Here is a 19,474-nt window from a genome sequence, read left to right as displayed (position 1 = left end):
ACATTGGACTTCGAAAATACAACCAATTAAACACTGTGTATAGTCAACATAAAATTTCTATCTTATAAATATTTCAGTTTCTAAATTATGTAATATGATGTTTAAGGGGAAAATGGTAAACATGGATATGGCTTAACAGGTAACTTTCTAATGTTTACAATATAAAAACATAAATTCATATTTGAAGGCACTCTTGGGACTCATTCAACAAAAAAAAAAAATCAAAGTTTACAGAAATAATTTAACTTGATAAAGTACATATAAAAGATACCAACTGTTTCCCCACAGTTGAAGGAAAGATTTTAAGATATTAAGTACTCCAAGTTAAAAAAATATTTACTATGATTTTATAGAATTTTTAAATTACTACTAAAAATGTGAAACTAATAATCATGTCTCCTTTATTTCCAGATCCTACACTCAGTAGGCACTAAAAGTAGGCTGAATTACACGGATACAAAAGTTATTTTTAAATAGAGAGCTAATTTCCAGATGCATTTTTTATCACTAAAGCAGGTAATAATTTGTGAGTGTATCTAAGGTATTCAGTTTTTATTGGGACTGTATGCATGTATCTTCTCAGACTGTTCTCTTTCCATCAGAAAACACATAAGCTGGCAGGAAAAAAAGACATGTTCTTCTCTATAATTCTCTACAGTCACATCATTTTTACAAGTAGTGACAATGGAAAGAGTCCTTCATGAAAATGTAAATGCTACTTTAAGCAAAAGAAAGGTAACAGAGCTGTTAAATTACTTTAAAAGAAGAAAGGAATACAAATCCACACTATGTACCTCAATCAACAATTTTCTGCTCTTACCCTTTGCCACATCCTTCTGGTCCTACAAGAATAAATGGCTGTTTAGTATCAGAACTTAACCACGGTTTGAAATAATCCAGCCCTCGCTGCATGTCAGGAATCTGAATGACGGGGAGAGTCTGGCCATTACTGAAATCATCGGCCGTCAAGTTTTCTGGCTTCTTCAGCACGTAAGATGCTAATCGTCCTCTACTCGAGTCATAGTAAGTATCCATTGGTTTGTGAGGGTCTGGAGGAGATTCTCGTGCCCAATTAAAAACCTGCAGGGGAAAAAGTTGTGACAGGTTTTCACATACTCCAAACAAGAGTGTATGAAATTTTAATTTTTCAAAGTCAATGTCCCAAAGTCAATCATCTTAGTTCAAAGAAAATTCTCCTATGCTAAACCTACCAAATATCTTTTATAATTAAAGCAACATGCTATGTCAAATATTATTCTCTAAATGATAATTCAAGCAAATAAATAAAAGTCATCTAGTTTGCACAGACACCAAGGTATAAATACATTCAACTTATTTAAAGGAGTTTGAATGAACACTGAACCACTGATTTCTCAGTGTAGGAACCTAGTCCCGCCCATTTTGGTGGTTCCAGCACTGCTCTCAAGCTGCTCTTCTTCTAACACTGAAAACTTGCTACCTGCACAGATATAAATCAGAGTTCACCCGACACTAACCTTCAATACCTTGCGTCTGAACTGTGGCATGAGAAGTCTGCTCAAAAGCAGCATACAATCTGGGATAGAGTGGTAACGAGAAGCATTTGACAACAAGGACACCAAAACGGCGGCCACGGAAAGGGGAGCAGCACAGAGAATTAGTAAATGATGGCACCAAAGAAGAAACAGATGATACAAATGCAGAAACATGATGTTGGAGCCAAACCAGAGAAATCCATGTTCAATGCTTTCAACAAAAGCCGATAGGATGATATCCCTTAAGTATACGATACAGTTTTATAAACAACTTGGCTGAAATATACCCTTACATTTATTAAAGAAAATGTTGATAATGATTAATCCATCCTAGCATTCCTAACTGCTAAAACTGTTCTGGTTAAATAAATGATTAAAAATATGTATTATTCTGGGGTGCCTGGGTGGCTCAGTCAGTTAAACATCTGCCTTCAGCTCAGGTCATGATCCCAGGGTCCTGGGATCGAGCCCCGCATCGGGCTCGCTGCTGTGCAGGAAGCCGCTTCTCCCTCTCCCATTCCCCCTGCTTGTCTTCCCTCTCTCGCTGTGTCTCTCTCTGTCAAATAAATAAATAAAATCTTTAAAAAAAATGTATAATTCTAAAACTTAAAATGAATAATTATATATATTCATGGGCTAATTAGTTTCAAAAATGTTTAACAAAAAAAGATATGGTCCATAATACAGCCTATTAAACATTTTATAAAATTTTAATATCATAAAATACCATAAACTTGTTCAAAGGAAAAAATAAGTACATATATTCAAATGCATAACTCTTCTATTGAATGCATTAATTTCAAAATTAAAAGGTTCTATACCTTACAGTTACAAATCACTCTATTTTGGCGATTAAGAGTCATGAAAATTAAAGAAAAATGTTGACTGAATATAGGTTTTAAATGTGCATCACCTCTTTGGTGAATTCCAGACGTGATTTCATGTTCAGATTTCCGCCAAGTCCCCGTATGAGATTAATAATAAACTGGTCATGATTTTGGCATCCACGTAGATGTGACAGACCGTTCATCACAGTCCCAACCAAACTTGTTTCAACCACATAGTCATTCTGTTAATTAAAATCCATGGTACAGACAAAAAACAAACATTAATTGGTAAACACAGAAACATATAGATTTACACTCACATATCTTTTCAACTATGATTGTTAAATGCATCCCTCTGCTAAAGATGTAGAAAGTTTACATTTCATTCAGTTTACATGTATAAACTTTGAAAATAAAAAGTGATCATAAAAATGCAATTGTGCATTTCTAGCAGTAAGTGCTAGAGTCCTTAAGTAGATGTGTGGTTTGTTTACTTCCTAAACTTGAAGAAAATAAAAGAAAAAGTACATCACTGAGCACTGATCTAAAAAGAACAGTCCCCCATTTCCTCCTGCTGATAAAAAGGAAACTAGAGGACACTGGACGAGTATGGCTGGTAAAAGCAGACTTAACACAAAAAACCCATGTGGAGCTGGCTCTGTACGCACAATTTAAAATGAAACTTGTGGATTGCAGTGGTGTAGATGATTTCGAACTGTGGGCCTCTGGAGCCCGTGTGCAACTGCCGGGGGGTTAAAAGGGAAAAAGGCTCTCATTCATTCAATCTCTAAGTATTTACAGAGAACCATTTATGCATCAGTCACATGTCCCTGCGGTGCTAAGTATGGGGGGAAAAAAAAGGTGACCTAAACAGAAACTTCCATTTGTGTGACTCCAGTCTCGTAGGGGAGACGGTCAACAAGTCCCAGTAAAAGCTCCAGAGAAGGGGCCCCTGGGTGGCTCAGATGGTTTAGCGTCTGCCTTGGGCTCAGGTCATGATCCCAGGGTCCTGGGATCGAGCCCCGCATCGGGCTCCTGGCTCAGCAGGGAGCCTGCTTCTCCCTCTCCCTCTGCCTCTCTCCCTGCTCATGCTCTCTCTCTCTGTATCTCAAATGAATTAAAAAAAAAAAAAAAAAAAAGCTCCAGAGAAGCAGAAGAGAGTGCTCTCAGAGTAACTCAGATGGAGACCCGCCTCTTTCGAAACGGCAACAGTTAAGCCAGCATCTGAAGGATGCATCCGTCTGGCATGCAGAGAACACAGCACAAGCAAAGGCAAGCCAGTGGGGTAGTTCAGAAGTGCAGACAGCGAGGCAAGGGCCAGAGTACGCAGAACTGCATCGGCCGTGGTAAGGAGTGTAACGTTTATCTTCACTACTTTTAAAGTGTTTTTAAGTAAGAGAGTAAAATGATCCAATTTACATATTTTTAAAAATCACTCTGCATAAAAAAAGTATTTTTAGAGGGTTGGAGAAACGGGAGGAAGAGCAGGAAAAAGGGAGGAGATGAGCAGAAATCCAGCTGCTTGGGCCATGCTAAGAGTTCCAGGCTTTAAAGGCAAGATAAAGGAAACCCTCGCATTTTCTTCTACATTGTCTAATTTGCTAAAATGATACAAGAAAGCAAAGCTCTAGTTATAAATAAAATCAGCATTTGGTTAGAGTAACCATTATAGTATATTTCTCAAAATCTGAACACAGTGAACAAAGAATAAGAAGGAAGGAAGGGTCAACACATTAAAAACACGTCAAACAATCACAGGGACCTGACCTCAAAACAGAATCAGTTTATTTTCTAACTGATTATATCCACTCTATGGCTTGATCATCTTATCCTGTCCTCATGCCTACACTTAGAAACCCCTGTATATCAATATATCCCACCTAGTGTTGTATTTCCCTTTCTAACAAAAACAGCACCCACGCAGATGACCTCAAGGGACTTGTCCTGGAGCGCCTTGCTAGCTCTGCATATTTCATGTTCCTGAAATCCCCACATATCCACTGAAAAGGAGCGAGGCCAGAGGCAGCAGGTATTTACTAAAGCACATACATGCTCATTCATGCATGTTTCAGCACCACACCTGGGTCTGTGGATACACTACAGCTTGGTCCTTGCCCTCAAGGTGCTTCGAGCTGAATGCATGTGGTTATACCAGAAAGAAGAAGACAGCTTGTCAGGCTGGAGGGAGTGCTTCATCCCCCGAGGCCTCCAGGGAACCTCTGTCATTCACACCCCACTCCTCACCAATCCCTGTCCCACCATCTCTTATATCCTTACAGTCAGGAAAAGAAAAAGGTAAGAAAACTGAAGGGAGATCTCCATTTCTCGGCAGATCCTATTCAATCCCCAAGTAGCAACCACTAAATCAAGTTCAGATTAGCAATCAGATGCTTCCAAAAAGTACTTCCACTGCTGTTTACTTCCTCTACTTCTCTATGTTCACAGTTCTCCGAAAAGCAATGACACAAAAACCGGAAATAGCTGAAAAATCGTGTAGAACCTGTAAAAGTCCTCCCCTGCCTTCTGTGCACCTGAAACTGCTATTCATGCTTCAAATTCAAAATCAAGTGTGATCACCTTTTTAAACTCTCCTGGAAGACAGCAATACTCTCTTCATCTGATTCTGATGATCTCTTCACACCTCCGTTTTCTCCATTAGGCAAACCCTCCCAAGGAAGGAGTCTGTCCTGTCTCGTCTAGTGCTATGCTTGATGCCTATGTCAGATATGCAATAATGTCTGCACAGGCAGTGCTCAGTAACACTGTAAACGAGTCGCCATCCCTCTTCTACTGTAGTATTACCTTGACGTTGTTTTTAGCAAGAAATACAAGCAGGCATTTCCTGACAGTGAAATGTGACAGTAACATCATTTTGCTAGTAAACAATGGGAGATTCCACTATTCAAGGTTTTTAGGTAAGCAGTTCAGGACATTGTAGGTGAGAGAATTGAAGTGTTTTAAGACACCATAAAGAAAGTTAAGCCAAGACAAAGAGCAGGAGAGCAGGGAAGACACCTACTTCTCACTCTGCCCCCAGATTCTGGCTGAGATCCACTAAAAGGCAGCTATCTCTAAGCAACACTCTTAATCACTGTACTTCTGGCCTAAATGATTAATTATGAAATATTATGGCTAACTTACCTGCTTCAGAATCCACTGTAAAGCCTTTTCAAAGTAATCTCCAATCCAGTTTTCAAGATTATTCCTATAATTAGGAGGCTGATTCTTCAACCAAGATTTTATCAGAGAATTAACATCTGTCTCTTCATCACTGAAACAGATTAATAAGCATGTAAGAAATTACTTAGGGAGACACTGTCAGGGGCGCCTAGATGGCTCAGTCGGTGAGGCATCTGCCTTCGGCTCAGGTCATGATCCCAGGGTGCTGGGCTCAAGCCCTGTGTCCCAGCCCCACGTACTTTGGGCTCCCTGCTCAGCGAGGAGCCTGCTTCTCCCTCTGCCCCTCCCCCTCTGCTCCTGCTCAGTCTCCGCCTTTCTCTCTCTCAAATAAATGAATAAAATCTTTAAAAAAAAAAAAAAAGGAAGACACTGTCAATTTTCTCTCAAAATGAATTTCTGCTCCGATAAACATTATTCTACACAGGTATTGTATCTGCTAGTATAAGTGTTAACTTTAGTTATTTCTCTATGTATACGTATATATTAGTTATGTGTATATATATACATGCACACATACGTATACGCATATATGTATATGCCATTTTCTGTAAAATAAAGCAAATAAATTTTATCTATATTATAAACACAGAGAGGAATTATATACAGATTAGCCAAAAAGTTGTCTAAATCCTTAGGAATAGAGAAATAGACAATCCCAAATCCCATCTCAGACTTACTGAAACAAAATCTTCACTTTAACAAAATCTCTGGGTGATTCAAAAACACAGCAGAGTTCAAGGACAGCTGCATCTTAATACAGATCTTTAAAAATATTTTTTTCTTCTTCTTTCTCTCAAAAAAAGCCAACTACCTAAATTCTCATGCCACTATTAAAACTCAAAGATCTTTGTTAAGTAAAATACAATTCCTTTAGCAAAACACCTAATTACATGAGTAACATTCAGTGACTGAAATTAAATATAATACTGATATTCAAAATTATATCTTAAATAATTATAAAAAATTATGGTAAGAACAATTCATAAACAATTTTGGAATAGACAAGGGTTCATGATTTTGCCACTTCTTTCCTACTCTCTACCACTGTTTTGTAGCAACACTATAACTACTGAGCCCTTGAATTTCTCCTCTCACATTTCTATCCAGGTAAAAAGGAAAAGAAAAATGGGATGATCAAAAGTAAATACGTGGGGCGCCTGGGTGGCTCAGTCATTAAGCGTCTGCCTTCAACTCAGGTCGTGATCCTGGGGTCCTGGGATTGAGCCCCGCATCTGGCTCCCTGCTCTGCGGGAAGCCTGCTTCTCCCTCTGCCGTTTCCCCTGCTTGTGCTAGTGCTCACTCTCTCTCTCTGTCAAATAAATAAATAAAATCTTAAAAAAAAAAAAAGTAAATACGTAAGTTACATTAGATCAGCTCAAGTCTGAAAACCAGAGACTCTCGGAGCCCCTGCAGAATAAAGACTTTGCTGTCAATGGTGTTTCCCCAGTGCCTATGGTAACTACACATCTTGATGGTTCATCCAGGACGATCCTGGTTTACTGTCCCAGAATAATTAACAGCATTCTCTTTCACTATCAGAAGGTCCTCATTTGGCCTATAACATAGCAAGTGTTCAACAAATGAAGAAATGAATGGAACCTAAAACCAAGGTACAAGCTGATCAAAAGCAGCGAAAATGTTACCATGTATTTGTATTTTACATGCAATCATATACATTCATCATGCCTCTCACAAACAATATCGGGTTCACCAACAATTTTTAAATCCCGTGCAGCAATCCGTGGTCTTTCTTTCTGCTAAACACCCATCGCACTCTGCTTACCATTTATGTCACTTATATTCTACCTTGTGATATAATTGTTCCATTTATTTTATCTCCTCTACTTGAAGGGATGCTCCACAAAGACAAGCCCTCTGTGTTAGTTTTACCCCTTTCTTGCTCTGTCTCTCCTAAAATGCCTGACTTAAAGTCACATACATAATAGGCATTCAATAAAGATTTCAACATTTAGTTATAAACTTCCCTTTTATGCCACTTTTCTCACCAGATTATAAGAGTATGTTGAACAAGTAGACAAACTGTGTGAGACACGGCTACAAAAGTTATAAACACCATGGTGTATCTTTTAATAATTAATACCTAAAAAATTTAACTGGAGTTCATGACTATTTAATATAAATGTTCCCTAAAATACTATCAAAGCAGCAAGCAATTAGTTTTGGAAACAATCTGAACCAGCCTGATAGCACTATCATGTCACATAACACCGACAATAGCTTCAAGTGGTGCTGAACGAGGAGGGCATTTAGCATTTATACAGACCCCTAAGTGTCAAGTTCTAAAACAGCAATTCAAAAAGCGCAAGAAAGCTTTCTAATTACTCATTCTGGAAAATGAAATTGGCTGTAATGTCTATGTTCTGGCATGAGACTATTATACATGATATCTAAAATTAGTTTATTCTTCATTTTTACCCCTGAAGCAAATACACTGAGGAAGAAAGTAAAAATTAAGTCAGGAGGTCTCCAATTTGTACAGTGAAAGGTCACTTCCCTAGGATGGCCTAGGTTGGCCCTAAAATCCTATGAATCTAAAATTTTATGATTAAAATATTGCTACTTAGTTCTGGATTATCAGCCTCTAGTTCATACATAACCAGCTTCTTCACTTCTCTGCACTGGTAACATTTAAACAGAAGTAAGAGAAAAAAAGAAACAATGAAATACTTGTTGTCTCACTGAAGCAAACAAACATAATCCTTAGTGACTGTAATACACTAAATACTGAAACAATTTAACTGCAATAAAACCGTTACTCTCTGAATGAAGTAAAACCTAACACAGGAAGTTAATAAAAAATGAGGAAACACATATTTACACATCATTCATACAACACTTACTCCACTTAGCTATGAAACCAAACCAATAACTGAAGACTATTCTCACATCACGCAGGCAAGTGCTCTGATGGTTTACCTAAGAAAGATCATTCCCATTCTAGATATTGTGGCTGGCGAGGCACAACTTAAATCATGAGTTTCAAATATAAAGTTAACATTTGGGCCAAACTGAATCCTTTCTCCGCTGGGCATGGTGAGGAGTCGATTGTCATCCAGAACTGAATTCAGGGACTCTATCCATTCGGGGTCAATATCACCATCACATATTATCCATGAGCTGACATCTGTTTTCAAAACAAGGAAGTGCAAGTAAAACGAAACTATACGCAGTGATAACAACTAAAAGTGAGGAATCAAATAACCATCTCTTAGTCTTCAGAAGTAATTTCCACCCAGTGTTATTTTATATTATGAAGAGCTAAAGTAGAACAAGGTGAGATTTTCCCCGTGACTCTGCACTGCAGCCGAGCTCGAGGCCTCCTGTGGTAACACCCTACCTGTCCCTCAGCCACGTGCCCTGTGATAATGCTCTACCTGTCCCCAAACATACAGAACTAAAGGAAAAGATGGTCTGCAAGACTGGGCTACTTCCAGTCCCATGAGCTTGTGAGATACTCTCCACACCTTTGTCTCCTACCAGGTCCTAAGAATGTAGTATCTCTTGTAGAAAAGACAGGAAACCCATTTTTAGCATCCTATTTGAGAAATACCAAATTCAGCCATCAAATTTCTTTGATATATAAAAAATTGACTTCAAAGGGGAGAAGTAGTGCTATGTACACAAGTCTCTTTTTTTTTAAATCCATCCTTCCTAAAATGAGAATGGTTTCAATTGTACTTGGAGATAATTCAAACAGGATGATATCACCCATAAAAGTGTGACAAGTCAATACAGGCAATATTTGGTTTTTACTGAGTGTGATATTATTAACCACAGTGAAAATGAAAAACTACACGGAAAATCTCTTCCAATGTCTCAGTTCTAAACCCTTCCCTCACTGGCTTAGAAAAACAACTTTTAATTATGACCGAATAAAAAGTAAGAAGTCTTCTCAGATTCTGGCCAAAAATCCCTTTAAACACCAAACCAAAAAGCTGAGAGCAAGACGACTACTGTTTTACGACTTAAATTTTCAAAATGATTCAAAACACTGTATTCCAACTCATGAGTTAAGAGTGTTTACAGGGCGCCTGGGTGGCTCAGTCGGTTAAGCGTCTGCCTTCGGCTCAGGTCATGATCCCAGGGTCCTGGGATCGAGCTCCCCACTGGGCTCCCTGCTCAGCGGGAATCTGCTTCTCCCTCTCCCACTCCCCCTGCTTGTGTTCCCTCTCTCGCTGTGTCTCTGTCAAATAAATAAATAAAATCTTTAAAAAAAAAAAAAAAGAGTGTTTACACACACACACACCAATTTTAAACCCAAACAAAACTTGTCATCTTATTTGTGACGCAAAAATAGATTTTCTATTTTTTCAGTAAATTAATCTAGTTGTGAATCGCAACTCACCCAGATTACTCCGAGTTTCTATTATAACAGAAGTTCCTATTCAGTCTAGATCAACATGACAGCACATCTTGGGCCCCTCTGAAGTAAACGGTCAACGTACACCATTTATAAGGCAGTTTATGGTTACGTGCAAGACTTTAATAAGGACAGCGTTAAAGACAAGCTCTGTCATCTTCTAAAAAGTACAAAGGAAAGGAAAGCAAAGAATCACAAACCACACACCAACCTTGAGGTTCTCGGACCACTTGGCGAGCGCTGTTTGTCAAAACGCCATCAGACCATTCCCTGGTATCCATGTCAATATGGCCTAACAGCTGACGTCGAGGCATAGCTTTGGGATTCATGGTATACTGTTTGACCACTTTGCCAATTCTGCCCAGCGCTGCCCTTAACATCCTCCACAGGGTTGATTTCCCAGCACCACTTGGGCCAACAATGACAACTCCCATTCTTTGGCGTAACTGTTCATACAATTCTAAAGCCTTCTTGATCTAGTAGAAAAGAAACATGTTTGTATATGATTTATAGTACACAACCATAGTTCTGTTCTCATTCTTAACAGCTGTTCTATTCCAAACATATAAAATTAAAGCCTTTGATTTCTTCAGTGGAAGATAAACAGCCTTAAACAAAATGACACCTAAATAAATCTGAGCATGTTTACACCATGATCTTTAAATCCAGTATTTCTTTAAAAGAAACAAGTATACTTTCCAAATCATTTGACAATATGTTCATTATTTTACTCACTCATTCAAATATATGTATTATTTTATTCATTAGTTGATTCATGCATTTATATCCTGTATCTCTCAAAAAAAAGAGGGAAAAATGTTCATTTTGAACATGTACTTGTGCTACATAAAAAAAGCTACTAAAAAGAATTTCTCCTAAGAAATTGTCAAAGTGAAACTAAGTCATATGTAATCAATTATCAAAAATATATATGATGGATCTATTATGGGCCAGGCTCTGTAAAAGGCACTAGGAATAAAATGATGAACAAAAACAGACATGGATCCCACATTGCATGAACACTATATTTGGTGGGGGAAAATCAATTATTAGTCAAATATACGATTAGATTAAGCGTTAGTAAGTACGTGAGAAAGAAAAGTAATGAAACACACAGCAAGGAAACTTCATCTGGACTCAAAGATCAGGGAAGGCATCCCTGAGTAAGTGAGATTTAAATGGAAAGATAAAAGATAAAGATAGTTAATAAGGAATTAACTAGGAGAAAGGATCAATATATTATATTCTCTTTTTAAAATTTTATTTATTTATTTGAGAGAGAGAGAAAGAGAGTGCAAGCGGGGGGAGGAGCAGAGGGAGAAGGACAAGCGGGCTCCACACTGAGCAGGGAGCCTGATGTGGGGCTCGATCTCACGACCCCAAGATCACGACCTGAGCCAAAATCAAGAGTCGGATGCTTAACCGCTGAGCCACCCGGGCACTCCTATTATAAAGTATCCTTGACGGTTACCTGATCAGGTATGATTTCATAGCTGGCCTCCTCAAAGACTCGCTGTAGTGCAGAACTCAGTTCACCATATTCCACTTCTCTCAAGTCGATCCCAGGAAACACATCTTTAATCAGCGCATCAAACCGTGAGCAGTCAGCAAACGTAAACTTTGACATTGTATTAAGCCTCAGCGCTTGTACCACAATTTGACTTTCATCAACTGGAGAAAAAGTTTCATTTTAAAATTATTCGTTACTGACTTTAGAAAGTTTTAATGACCGTAAACACAATTTTCAAATACCATGATATTCGTTACTAGTAATTAAATGATGTGCTAGAATTTAGTAACAGTCAAAGCCCTCTGATACCATGTGAACTGACAAGCTTACCTTACTATCTTTTGACCACTGAGAAATAAGGATCCCTAAGGACAGTTCTGGACTCTCTTCCATAGAATTTGAGTCCCAGGGTTCCCAGACTTTAATTAATAATAAAAATCCTTGGGGCGTCTGGGCAACTCAGTTGGTTAAGTGTCTGACTCTTGGTTTCAGCTCAGGTCATGATGTCAGGGTCCTGGATCCAGCCCCGTGTCGGGCTCAGGCCTCAGCAGGTAGCCTGGTTGAGATTCTCTCTCCCTCTCCCTCTGTCCCTACTCCACTCATGTGCGTTCTTTCTCTCTCAAAAAATGAATCTTAAAAAAACAAAATAGAAGTCGCCAGCACTTATAATTTTATAGAACTTTACAGCTTTTATGTGATCCTTCAACAACTGTATAAAGTAAGAAAGTATTACATTATTCTGGTTTTATATTTGAGGATATTAAATCTCTAAGGGTTTAAGTGATTTACCGGAGAAAGCAGAGCAGTCTAACAGCTGGGACTCGCATCCAAATCAACTAAGTGCAGACTCAGGCATCTTCAAATACGCCAGTACTGCCTCCCAGAAGTTTAAGTCCTGAGACTGAAAACCAACAGACTGAGCAACAGTCTTTAATCAGACTTGCTCAAAAGTGATTCATAAACCCATCCCCAAACCAAATGTAAATACTAACATCATTGCAAGATTCTTATTTTTTCAAGGATATTAATCAGCTGCTGAAAGCTAAGATACATCAATGAAGGCAAGAAACCATCTTTAGTCTGGTATTTCTCTATAATTGCTGAATATTTCCATGTTTAAGTACGTGCAAAGAGGCATGGGCACAAAAGAGCTTCTTTCAAGCATGAGTAAGCCATCTTTAATTACTATAGGTATGGTTTCAATGTTTCTTAAAAGAGAGAGACAACAGAAAAATAGTAATTTAAGTAGCTCACCAAATGACTTATCTTCCCTGGCATGTGCCAACCCAATAACAGAGCTAAAGCAGCTTCCTTTTTTTAAGATGTATACTTAAATCACTTAAAGTCTGAATAAATAATTTTACATGGTGTGTTTTTCTATGCTGACTTATTTTCAGCGTTTTAACTTAGTTTAAAAAAAAAAAAGATTTTATTTATTTAATGAAGAGAGAAAGAGAGGGCAAGCAAGAGGGAAAGAATCTCAAGCAGACTCTGTGCTGAGCATGGAGCCCAACACGGGGCTTGATCCCAGGACCCTGAGATCATGACCTGAGCCGAAATCAAGAGTTGGACACTTAACCAACTGAGCCACCCGAGCCCCCCCAACTTACTTTTTAAAAGCAATCTGCAGAGTCGAATATTTGGCCTTTCATAAAGGCACACATCCATGGGTGGGGGAATCATTTATCTTATATAAATGGGGGGAAAAGGTGGTAGAGTATAATAAAATATCATGAGTCTGATCTGAATAAATGATTTGATAAATACATAAGTAGGAAAGAAGAAACAAATCTTATTTACAGAAGAGTTTCAAATAATATTTGCAGATATTCCCCCCTCTAAGAGATGGAGCTTAATCCTTGCCTGCCTGCTTTGAAGGTGAGCCACATTTAGTAACTAGCTTCCGAAAAGTACAGTAGGGAAGGGGGAGAACAGTAATTTCACAGTTATTATTCCAGCGGAGACACCTGGCAAATTCTAAAATAAGCCGGGAAGGTGAACGTCAGCAGTGACGTCATGCGGTCATTGTGCACACACCGATACAATGTGGTAAGATGGGCCCGTCACCTCTCTGGTGTTCTTTCCAAATGTTCAGAACCTGGTCTCATCATGACAGAAACATCACGACAAAACCCAGACTGAGGAAGAGTCTACATGACACATGACCTGTACAGCACCAAGGAGACTGAGGAGACATGACAACTGGAGGCAATGAGGCACCCTAGCCTCGATCCTGGAGCAGAAAGAGGGCGTTAACGACAGAACACGTGAAGTCCAAATGAAGTCTGGACGTCAGTTAGCAGTAATATGCCAGCCTCAGGTTCCTAGTTTTGGCAAATGTACCATAGTAAATGAGAGGAGACAACGGGAATGCTATCTTTCTAACTTCACTGTAACTTGAAAGTCATTTTACGGGTAAAAGGTATTTTTTGTAATCTTAAGTTTTTTTTTAAAGGGTAATTTTGCTTGGTATACTATCTCTTTGAAAGAGAAAACCCCTGTACATTTCTACGGTTGTTGTTTTCAGATGAGAGAAATTCTCAGGCTCTGCCCCAGACCTACAGAATCAGGAAGCTGGGCATAAGGACCCAACACTGGTGTTTTAACAAGGCTCTAGGTGATTGTAAATGTACATCAAAGACTGAGGAGAAGTGGACTAGACTATTCCTCTATATAGCACAACTATTTAGTATTTAATGCACATTTTAAAGTTATGATGGGACATTGGGTAAGAACTAGGGAAAAGTGGAATGAAGTATGGATTTCAGTTAAAAAATAACATCAATATTGGTCCACTATTGTGATAAAATATAGCATGCTAATGCAAGATGTTAACAACAGGAGAAACTGGGGGCCAGGCATTTAAAAACCATCTTTATTACTTTTCTATAAATCTAAAAGTGTTCTAAATTAAAGCTGTTGCATTTTTTAAATAAGATTGTATCTGAATAACAAGTCCTACCATTCTGTTTAATGCCGCTTTTCTTCAGCTGCCTAAGAAGGCCTCCACTTCCTCTAAGAACAGTCTTCAAGGCTCTCAGACCCCAGTCGTAATGTTGCTGAGGCGTCAAAAGTTCCCTTAGACACAGAAATCACAAAGCATCAGATAGCTATAAGAAATTATTCTATCGCTATATTTAAAGAAATACAGACTATAACTATGGACATATAGAAACGAGAACCAATATTCCATCAATTTACGTAAAGGACCCAGTCACAGGACTGATCGCTCCAGTGAAACACTGAAGACAGACGATTCCCAAGGATCAGGATAAAGCTGTCATGACCTGGCTATTTACCTTCCTGAAGACACTAAAGGACAAGCACCTGTGACTATTATCCCTCAACTGTTCGATCCACCCATCTGGCTCTCAGTTTCTGGCACTCCAGTTCTCACCAGCTCTTAAGTAACATGAACCAGAATTCTAGGTCGCCCAAAGAAGCTAAAAGTCCATCGCTATTACTAGAAATAAGACAGAAGACAGAAGAAAAACTGTGGAAGATTCCCTCCAAAGAACAGTAGGCTTTGAAGGGTCTGCTGATAAATTCGTTCGATCAACATCATTTAGCTGGAGCACCCCAATAAAAATATTTTGCACAAAAGAAGTGAGATCAAATTCATAGCATTTAAGGAAAATAAATAGTTTTGAGTCAGATGTTAAACTAGAATCTTCCCTATCGATACCTTAAGTACAATATAATCACCAATATGAAAATCACTGAATAGGTACATTGGACAAATGTGAAAAATGATCACTAATCCATAATCAATCACTGGGACCAAAAAATATAAAAATATTTAAGAGAGGAAAACTCACCTGGAGAGATTGAAGATAGCTACCAATTTTCTGCCCAAGACTTTGGCATCCTTGAAGCCTTCTGAATACAGAATAACTTCTGCAATAAGCTCATTGTCTGGACGAGACATGGCTACTGGCCTGAAAAGCTGTTTAAGATTGTCAGGTAGCTTCTGTCGTCCTCCATAACCCTTTCCAGCAGGATTCATTGTGATAAAAATTCCAGAATTAGAATTTATTTCTACCTGAAATGTTAATTTAAAATATGGGCATTAAATATCTGTAACTATAAATATAAAATAGGTTGCTAACAGAAATTTTATTGTACATATTTCTACACACAAATCCTACACCTTGGCAAAAACATACGATAACCTCCTTAGGAGCAACACTATTTACAGAGGCCCTTTATAATTAGTTCTGTGGGGTGTCTATGCTTCCTGAAAGCCTCCTCGTTCCAGGCCCTTGCTGGGTACACAGAGACAACACAACTCTGACCAGAAGTCAGTAACAGTTTATGCCCTTCAGGAGCTTACAGTCTACAGGCAAAAGCACCGCATGATTCAGGCTCTGACAGGGGAGAGCAGAGTACCACGAGAGCCTCTGGCAGGAGCACCTGCAAAAGCACACTTAAAGCCAAATCAAAGTGTGCAAACAATGCACGGGAAGTAAGCAGAAATACCTAGAGGGAAAAAAATCTGGCTATAAAGGAAAAAAAGGAGAAAGAGAAGTGGTTGGGAAGACGAGCGAAAGGAAGGTTGGCTTATGTTTTAATTAGATCAAATATTATAATATTATTACACATGACATTGTGTGTTACTAAAAAGGACAAAAGGTGGTTATGTTTCAAAGCCAGTGGGGAATGGGGAGAAGAGAGAGGGCTACTTCTATCAGGGAGGTAGTAACAAAGACAAGGTCCCTCGGAAGGAGATCCCAGAGCATCAGTGGAAAGACCAGTGCTGACTGGGACAAAGGACAATTCCTTCAGGTTGTTACAGGAGGAGAAAAACCCAGTGTGTAAGAAAGCACATTCTGACGGCAGAAAGGTCAAGACGTTAACAGTTTCTCTCTTCTTTATGAAGAGTTGAAACAGCACGGAAATAACATATTAGTAATCTAGAACCGGTCTTACTTCCCTGCCCTGCCCTGAAAAACCTGCCCTGTGAAAATGTTATTATGGATTAGAGGATAATTTCACAGGTCTGTGAACTTTCCGTGTTTTCAAACATTATACACTGTATAGAGAAGCTCACACTTTCTACACAAAGAAGTTCACACTGTCATGACGCGAATATGTATCTCCGATGGGAAAAAATGAGGAAGAGAAAAACAGCTAAATGCTTAGTGTTGTAAGATCCATGCAGAATAGGGATCAAAAAACGTAGGCCTCCGACTGAGACAGACTCGGGGTCAGTTCCCAGCCCCACGACTTACTCCTAACTCACAAGCCGTGCTTTCCCCATCCATAAAGCAGAAAATATACAGCAGTCCCTCCCTGGAGGGATTCTGATGGGTGTTAGGTGAGATGGGACCGGGAGCATTATGAACAGGGCCAGCACGGAGTAAGTGCCCAGGAAACATTAGCAGATACAATTATAACTTTAGTATTCAGTACCGAACTTTTGAAGGTGAATGGAAAAGTGAGACCAAAAAAGGGTGAGAACCTCAGACAATTCACAGGTAACAAGGTTTAACAGGGGCGCCAGGAAAAACAAAGACAGAATATCTGCCTGAGTAGGAGTAATGAAAAGTCGTAAAAAATATCTGAATTTTAAAATTCCCAACATATCTATACCTCCTTGCCAAGCAGTTCGCACACAGTTCTGTGATTCTTCAAAGCGTCTTGAATTGTCTGGATCTGTGTAGACACGGCTGACAGCACAGATTCTTCTAGTCTATTGAATTCATCAAAACAGCCCCAGGCCCCACACTTTACCAAACCAACAAAAATTCGTCCCATTGACTTCACATCAATGCCCTAAAAAATAACAGCAAAAATTATATCCGTGAAAAAATAAGTTGAAATATAAATCCTACACAAAATGTTTTGAAAATGGTATTTTCAAAATGAATCTTTTTTCCTTTCTGTTCACTAGTCTCCTTGCTAAAAACATTTTTCCTTCCCTTCCCCTATATTCATTTGTTTTGTTTCTTAAATTTCACACGAGTTACCTTGATGAAATAAAGTGAGGGTTGCTGGAGGGGAGGGGGTGGAGGGAAGGGGTAAATGGGGGATGGAAGGAGGGCACATAATGTAATGAGCACTGGGTGTCGTGGGGGTTTGTTTTTTTGTTTTTAGATTTTATTTATTTGACAGAGAGAGAGAGAGCAGGGGGAGCAGCAGAAGGAGAGGGAGAAGTAGGCTCCCAGACAGCAGGGAGCCCGATGCGGGGCTCAATCCCAGGACCCTGAGATCATGACCTGAGCTAAAGGCAGGCGCTTCACCGACTGAGCCCCCCGGGAGCCCCAGCACTGAATGTTATAAGCAACTGATGAATCACTAATTTAAAAAAAAAAAAAAAATTTTTTTTCTACCCTCTAACATAACCCTTCATTCTGTATTTAAAATTATTTATTTGCACTAGTTCCCTTTAGAAAAGTTATGAGACTAGGGGCGCCTGGGTGGCTCAGATGGTTAAGCATCTGCCTTCGGCTCAGGTCATGATCCCAGGGTCCTGGGATCGAGCCCCACATTGGGCTCCTGGCTCAGCGGGGAGCCTGCCTCTCCCTCTCCCTCTCCCTCTGCCTCTCCCCCTGCTCATGCTCTTTCTATCTCTGTGTGTCAAATGAATAAATAAAATCTTTAAAAAAAAAAAAAAAGTTATGAGACTATACTCTCTACAACCTCTCTCCATTTTATTGTTCAAATAAAACAAATTCTGTTTTCAAGTTACTCAAAAGTAAAGTGATTTTGAAATAGGGCATTTCCTATATAAGTACATGAATACTAATCCAAACTCATAACTAACACACTATTATCTAGTTTGTATTATGCATTCTACCTCATCACAATTAAAGACTAAAACTTGTCTTCCAAGAAGTCCACCCAAGGCCTTGACTGATTCAGTTTTTCCAGTCCCAGCTGGCCCGTAAGGGTTTCCTCCGAGACCCATCTTCATGGCTTGAGTGAGGGTGAGGTAGCACTTGTCCGTCAGCGGCGTATAAACCAGCTTGGGAGCATTGCCCTACGCAACGGAAACAGAAAGCTTAAATATTCATGTTTTATTCAACCTTACAAACATGAAGTTGTGGGACTAGTTAAAAAGCTAAAAAGGCAACAAAAAAGTTAAAGCTGCTAACATAGAAAAATATCCAAAATATTTTTTTACTAGAAGAAACTTTTTAAAGCACAAACTAAAATTAAACTTAGTTAATCCCAAGCATGTAGTTTATTCCATCCTCAATTAATATATTGGAAGGTTTTCCAAATAGTCTCTCAAGTTCTTGATAGTGGTAAAAAGACATATTGCTAAGGCAAAGAAATCCAGAACTCTATTATACAATAATAATCACTCTATCTTGTATTTTAAAATTCATGTAAATTAATTCCCTGAATCTTATGATCCTCATAAATCAGGACCACTTTGGAGACTCAAATGTAATTATTTTGAAAACTTCCTTATGAAATTAATAATATCAACTCATCAAATAATTCTCAAAATGTCTAAGTTTTAGGGAAAACAGATTCCAATTCCAGTTGCAGTTTATAGAGTTTTCCCTTAACTTAGTAGACAGATTTGGGTCTCAAAACACATTTCCTTTCTGAAAGAGTCAGCTGGCGACTCTCCTGACGTACCCTTACTAACATAATTGTCTGACATAGTCTGATGACTGACTCGTTATCATAGGACAAGGCAGAGAGGATACAGCTGGATTTTCTGAAAACAGGTTCCATGAGCTAGGTTACTGGTGTGTGTGTGTGTGTGTGTGTGTGTGTGTGTGTGTAGGCGTGGGCCAGACTCCTTCCGTCAACATTGCTGGACTCCACTGTCCCTGAATTAAAGAGACAGCTCCATTTCTACATAAATGCTACTCTAAGAAAAGGCAAATTCACAGAATTCAGTACGACACCGCCATTATTTTTACTTTTCTGCAAATATTTCTCTGATATAACATCTTCTTAGTTATGATGAAACATACTACAGTCGCACACAAAAAAATTCTTAAAGGTTACGACCAAAATAAAAATAATTCTGTCACCCAACAGCAAATTTCCTTTAAAATAGTTTCAACTGGAAAAATAAAATACTTTGCCACCAGTCATA

General features: G+C 38.8%; 1 protein-coding gene across 2 annotated transcripts in view; it reads right to left on the bottom strand.

The window, feature by feature from the left end:
- The window catches only part of DYNC2H1 (dynein cytoplasmic 2 heavy chain 1), a 284,386-nt gene that overhangs the window by 215,707 nt on the left and 49,205 nt on the right, over positions 1 to 19,474 (bottom strand). For both annotated transcript variants that reach the window (XM_035008811.1, XM_035008812.1), the window contains exons 33-42: positions 18,212 to 18,394; positions 17,005 to 17,187; positions 15,231 to 15,454; positions 14,375 to 14,490; positions 11,374 to 11,573; positions 10,114 to 10,378; positions 8,459 to 8,666; positions 5,483 to 5,612; positions 2,428 to 2,583; positions 821 to 1,080 (exon numbers count right to left, since the gene is read on the bottom strand). In XM_035008811.1, the coding sequence (XP_034864702.1) occupies positions 821 to 1,080; positions 2,428 to 2,583; positions 5,483 to 5,612; positions 8,459 to 8,666; positions 10,114 to 10,378; positions 11,374 to 11,573; positions 14,375 to 14,490; positions 15,231 to 15,454; positions 17,005 to 17,187; positions 18,212 to 18,394 (1,925 nt within the window). The remainder of the gene's footprint in view (positions 1 to 820; positions 1,081 to 2,427; positions 2,584 to 5,482; positions 5,613 to 8,458; positions 8,667 to 10,113; positions 10,379 to 11,373; positions 11,574 to 14,374; positions 14,491 to 15,230; positions 15,455 to 17,004; positions 17,188 to 18,211; positions 18,395 to 19,474) is intronic.

This window comes from Mirounga leonina, unplaced genomic scaffold (assembly GCF_011800145.1).
Source record: "Mirounga leonina isolate KUSES-001 unplaced genomic scaffold, KU_Mleo_1.0 Mir_153, whole genome shotgun sequence".
NCBI lineage: Eukaryota > Metazoa > Chordata > Mammalia > Carnivora > Phocidae > Mirounga > Mirounga leonina.
Note: the sequence above shows the minus strand (reverse complement) of the source record. Positions and strands in the feature narration are given on the sequence as shown.